Source organism: Gobio gobio (genome assembly GCF_949357685.1).
Source record: "Gobio gobio genome assembly, chromosome: 14".
Classification (NCBI taxonomy): Eukaryota; Metazoa; Chordata; class Actinopteri; order Cypriniformes; family Gobionidae; genus Gobio; species Gobio gobio.
The window spans coordinates 16,949,964-16,955,963 of NC_137107.1; the positions used below are offsets into that span (position 1 = coordinate 16,949,964).

A 6,000-nucleotide genomic window follows, 5' to 3' on the forward strand; every position below is an offset into this window, starting at 1 on the left:
TGGGATTTCAAACTCGGGACGCCCGAAGCGCAATACGCTATATGTCGGCGCGCTGCCCACAAGACTATTGGCACAGATGAGGTCTCGTTTTTTTAACGATTAATGTATTGATTGCTTTTTTTTGGCAAAAAACATAATTCTAACATTTAGCCCATTTAAATTAAAATCGGCAATTATATATTAATTATATATATATATATATATATATATATATATATATATATATATATATATATATATATATATATATATATATATACAATTTTACTTCATAATTTAATATTATGTACAATATTATGTTCACAGACAAGGCTTAAGCTAGTCCTAGACTAAAATGCATGTTTGAGCTGTTTTAACTAAAAGCAACTTGCACTGATGTATCTTAAAATATGTCAGTGCCATTGTTTTGTCTCAAGATGAACACCAGTAAAAAAAAAATTCTAAGGCACGTTTATAAAAGCTACTTAAATATCTTTTAATTAAACTAAGGCCTAATTCTTGCTTAATCTAAGCCCTGTCTGTGAAACGGGGCCATACTTTTATTAATTTAACTTAATAAAAAAAAGCATCTGGAAAGAATGATTTACATCTTTACACAAGATATATAAATGTACAAATGAGGAACATTTGTAATTGCCCTTAAACAGGCTTAATTGTCAAGCTAAATACATTATGTTGCAAGCAGGAGAACTTGTCAGCTGTACACAAGTTTGCGATTTGGAAATATGACTCCACATGCAGAGATAAAACATAATATGTAATACACTCTTTGTAATACTGAATATATATTCATATTAATGAAAAGTAAGATATTGTTCACTGTAACTAGCAGCAATAATGCCCTCATCAGCACAGTACTCATTTTGGAAAAATAGTGTTTGTTCAACTCCTTAACGTCACAACAGTGGCATTATCCTGAAGTAAATGCTTCTTACTCCTCCCACGATTCGAGGATGAAACCCATTCATGGAATGCTCCCTCGTTACAAAAGATCCCGTTGCCAGTCCTCTGTGTCAGAACCAGTCACACCAACGTCAGAAGCAGGTCCTGGAACTTTTGGAGGCCACAGGTTCTGCTTAATCCGTCAGATCCCGACTGAGCAGCCAGCAGGAAGAGCTTCCTCTGATCCGCCACTGAGCTCAGGGAAAGAGCCTCACGCAGCTCCGGGACGCTAATAGCATCGGGCTTATCCTGGATGAGGGTATAAAAAGCATTTTAGTCTAGAATCACAGTGAAACAAAAACAAGGGACTCTATTAAAGGTATAGTTCACCCAAAAATGAAAATCCAAAGTGGTATGCCTTCCTTATGCCAAAAACCAAAAAATATTTTCAAAATATCTCAGTGGCTTTTCATTTAACAATTAAGGTCAACAGCGTCCGTCTAATGCCGCTTTGGACCCATTTTATTGTATGAGCAAAATTTATTTCTTCAAAATAGGGTGAACCATCCCTTTAACTGTACAAAAAACACAGTGGAAATCATTAACACTAAACAGGGTTAAAGTTCAACCATGAACTGAGGCTTTTGGTCACCTGCTTGTTTCCCAAGACCACCACTGGAAGATCAGCTTCTGCTTTCAGTAACCGATGGAGCTCGTCTTTGGCCTCAGGGAACCGGCCTCTATCGGAGGAGTCCACCACGTACACCAAGATGTGTGTTTTCCTTAAGTAATCCACCCAGTACATTCGCAAGTCTTCACCACCTCCAACTGATGGGACAAGATGATCGAATTAACTGTATTATGTTACTACTGCCATAAACACAGATGAACAGGCTTTTTGGAAATATGAAAAGGCAGGTAAGGCAATCACTTTGAGAGCAAGAATTAAAGTATAGCTCATGAATAATAAGGACATACTCCTGTGAAAAACAATGCATAATTGTATTGAATGCACACTTCAAAATCGTAAAAAAACTACATGCAAATATACTTTTGAAATATAAAAGCCACTTGAGTGTTTGTGACTGTTTCTTGACAATAATTTTAATAAACTTGTGTTTTAAAGAAGTACACTTATTTTGAAGCATTGACTTTATTGCATATTAAAACACATGTAATGTACTTGATATTAATGCTGCCTTCGTGTGCTATCGGAAATACCATAAATACGAGTCCTATCCATACGAAAATGAATCATGGTTTTATTAAAGTAAAAGTGTAGTAAACATGTTTTTTTGGATAATTGATTACCATTTCTATAACCACAGTTTTACCACAAATACCATGGTTAAACAGTGTAGCAAAACCATGGTTCATTTGTGTTTTTTTAGGGCTGTCAAAAGATTAACCGCGATTAATCGCATCCAAAATAAAAGTTTGTGTTTACATAATAAGTGTGTGTACTCTGTTAATTATTATTTATATATAAATACACAAACACATTCATGTATATATTTAAGAAATATTTGCATGTATATACTGTATATACATTTATATAATCTATAATATATATAAATATAAATGTTTTATATATAAACATAATATTTTTTTCTTAAATATATACATGCTTGTGTGTGTATTTATATATAAATAATAATTAACAGAGTACACACACATATATTATGTTAACACAAACTTTTATTTTGGATGTGATTAATCGCGATTAATATTTTGACAGCCCTGGTTTTTTTTTTATTTGTAGCAAAACATGGTTCATTTTCATACGGGTAGTTCAAAAATTAGACATGAAGACCCTGTCTAGTCGTATTTACCACCAGGGAAGCTAGGGGATCATTTTGATACCCAAGTTCCAGAGTTGGGCATGACATTAAATTTAAACATGGCGGAGGGGAGAACGATAAGTAGTTAAAGTAGTGCATCTTTACATATATGAATAATCATTTGAAGCGTATTGTAAGTTTTATACACAGTGAAAATAGCTTGCATTTATATCCCAAATTCTAGATTGTGCTGGTGAATGTTTATATGGTTGTCAACGAATGGGATGCTAAATATCATTTTGGCTTTAAAAAGATTTTCCCAATAAATAGGCAAAAATAAACCTAGTGTCTTCCATGATTCCTGTTCTTTTCGACAACACAGCACTTGAATGGGACAAGCTCTCACGACCTCAGAACTGGGAAGTAGGACATTTCCGATAAATCATCATTTTAACTGTAGTGTGTTATTTGATATTATCTATAAAGTTAATATATTTTAAATGTACTAAATATGAAGTATATCATTACCAATGTGTAATTACATAAATATTTAAACGCATGACAACATTTTCAACAGAAATTACATTAAAGTATATTTTAGTTTACCACAAATGCTTATTAGTACATTCGGCAGTACACTTTAAGCATATTTCAAAGACAATAGAAGTAATTATAAAAATACATATAAAAATGTACTTAAGTGGGTCAAAAAAGCATTCTTACGTTCAACTAGTTGCATTTGCAATATGAATTTAAGTGTCTGAAAACATGTATTCAGTTCGAACTTAAAGGGTTAGTTCACCCAATTATTAATTATCCCATAATTTACTCACCCTCAAGCCATCCTAAGTGTATAGACTTTCTTCTTTCAGCCAAACACAATAGGAGTTAAAAAAATACCCTGGCTCTTTCAAGCTTTATAATGGGAGTGAATAGTAGAGATTTTGAAGCCCAAAAAAGTGCATCCATCCATCATGAAAGTAATCCACACGGCTCCAGGGGGTTAATAAAGGCCGTCTGAAGCAAATCGATCTATAAACTATAATCACTGGCTTCTGGTAATGGCCATACGCGAGTCTAGTTCCGGCAGAAGAGTGACCTCTGAGCCGAAGCATACAGTACCTGCATCCTACGTCATGTGTCGGGTCAGAGGTCACTCTTCCACTGGAACTATACTCGTGTACGGCCATTACCGGAAGGTGTGGGTGAGAAAATTATGGGATAATTTTAATTTTTGGTTGAACAAAGCCTTTAAGTCTATTCATTTAAAGTATATTATTTCCGTAATATGTACTCTTTTTTTAAAAGTATGCTAAAGTGTACTTCTTTTTCACGAAGGTATGCAGGTGAATATGAGAAAAGGGTGATCTGGCACCGTTCCATACTTTCCAGGAAGTCCAGCTGGCACGCAGGTGTGTGTAGGCTGATGAAGTTAAAGCCGCGTGTGGGCTGGCAGCCCCTCTTGTAGCCCGCTCCACTCAGACCCTGCAGAAAACGGCTCTTTCCAGCGCCGTCCAACCCGAGAACAAGCACCTGCTTCTCACTGCGCTCCACCTCCTCCTAAATATACACACAAATTCATGGGAGCGAAGGCAGTGAAATGAGCAAAACAGCAAGACAGGGTTTAGAGTCTGTTTTAGAGCATGATGCAGGAGTTAATTATGTCATTTCTACACATCTATACAAAGCCTTGCCATCATTTATTTGGGTCTTAGTTGTGTAATAACAGACAGACAAACCTGATTTTTTATTATTTTGGCTATTCTGTAGAAGTTGCAGAGAAAATGAACAGGTTTATGCCTGATTTATTGTTTTTAAAGGGACAGTTCCCCAAATTTCTTTGTTCTGCTGAACACAAAAGAAGATGTTTGGAAGAATGTTTGTAACCACGCAGATCTCGGCCCCCGTTGACATAGTATTTTCCCCCTACTATGGAAGTCAATGGGGCCAAGATCTGCTGTAAATGATGACAGGATTTTCATTTTTGGGTGAACTATCCCTTTAACAACAATAATAATATCAATCTTCAATAAGCACTCTACTACATCAAATGTTGCCATACAATTTTTTTGTGGCATATACAAATTAGTCTTTGCGACTGTATATTCATGATGAATAATCCACATACTTTACCCAATTTTTTTGTTCATGAACTTTCATGATCTTTTCATCATAAATCATTCAGAAAATTGTGTTTACTGGATTGACTGATTCATTGAAATGAACCAACTCAAAAGAACAACTGAACATCACTTGAAAATGATGTTTTTACTCTGCCAAGATCAATATATCTCGCTGGAAAATTACTATTTAGTATAGACATTTTCCATGATATTTATCATTTCCATGACTTAGAAAACATAATTGTATGATATTTTCAAGTTTCCCATGTCTTTAGGAACTATATAGGCTATATATGCTTTTTTTAATTATTAATAAGCAATAATTAGTTTGAAACATTTGGATGCATGCAGCTGGGTATTGCACTTTTAGCAATACATATTAAAAACCATTACAAATAAATAGAAATTCATAGAATTACTTTTACTCCATCTAGATACTGTGATTTCTCAAAATATAACCCAAATGCACGACACACACACACACACACACACACACACACACACACAGTACGTACGTAGTGCGTTAAAATTAAGTGAGAGTTCCCTTGATGATTGTCTCCACCTATCAGTCACGCGCGATAAGCGATAGGCTGTCTGTCATAAAAAGAGGAACTATTTCTTTCGTTTCATACTAACCTCTCGGAACGTGTTGTAGTCTGACTCTGGTGTCCATACCCGTCTTTTATAAAAAAGATTGAGTGCGATAAACAGCGCGGTGCCGACCGCAGCCATCGCGGCGCTGCACGCCACGGAGATATGACGCAGTACAACCATGAGCGCACCTGAAGCGAAATGCTGTGTTCACTTCAGAGCGCGAGCCGCTGCTTTTGCTCTCTCTCGTGCACGTGATCCGCCCTGGCTTGTTTTGAAAAGCACGCGCCCAGTTTCGCTCCAGCGGGTGAGATGAGGGGCGGAGAAACCGTCATGTTGTGAGATTCCAAATAAAACCATGTAACCATCCTTCATTTCAAACGAGGGATGGTTACATGGTTTCATAAGGTAATGCTGTCTATAAATTGTGTAACTAAAACTATGGTGTATATTGAAACATATTTTTGGTTTAGAAACAAATTACAAACTACAAAGTTTAAAAAAAACACGTAAAAAACATTTGTTCAAACTAATCTAATAGGTCATTATCCTACTCGCCGTTGGAGGGCGTTGTTTAGTTGAAATTTGGGGAACTTGTGTTGACAATATGGGTTGACATGAAT

At 35.7% G+C, this 6,000-nt stretch overlaps 1 protein-coding gene across 1 annotated transcript; it reads right to left on the bottom strand.

Moving 5' to 3' along the window:
• Positions 1–456: 456 nt before the first annotated feature.
• Positions 457–5,596, bottom strand: arl10 (ADP-ribosylation factor-like 10). Its single transcript, XM_079835052.1, has 4 exons — positions 5,423–5,596; positions 4,049–4,223; positions 1,535–1,710; positions 457–1,191 (listed from the first exon to the last, which is right to left on the bottom strand). Exons 1-4 carry the CDS (start codon positions 5,558–5,560, stop codon positions 1,024–1,026), a joined length of 657 nt encoding a protein of 218 aa, XP_079691178.1. The 5' UTR covers positions 5,561–5,596; the 3' UTR covers positions 457–1,023.
• Between the last annotated feature and the right edge of the window lie 404 nt (positions 5,597–6,000).

Coding starts and splice junctions, on each gene's coding strand:
- arl10 (XM_079835052.1), bottom strand. CDS start 5,560: ATGGTTGTACTGCGTCATATCTCCGTGGCGTGCAGCGCCGCGATGGCT. Junction 4,224..5,422: donor ACTACAACACGTTCCGAGAG/GTTAGTATGAAA, acceptor GTGTATATTTAG/GAGGAGGTGGAGCGCAGTGA. Junction 1,192..1,534: donor TGGTCTTGGGAAACAAGCAG/GTGACCAAAAGC, acceptor ACCCTCATCCAG/GATAAGCCCGATGCTATTAG.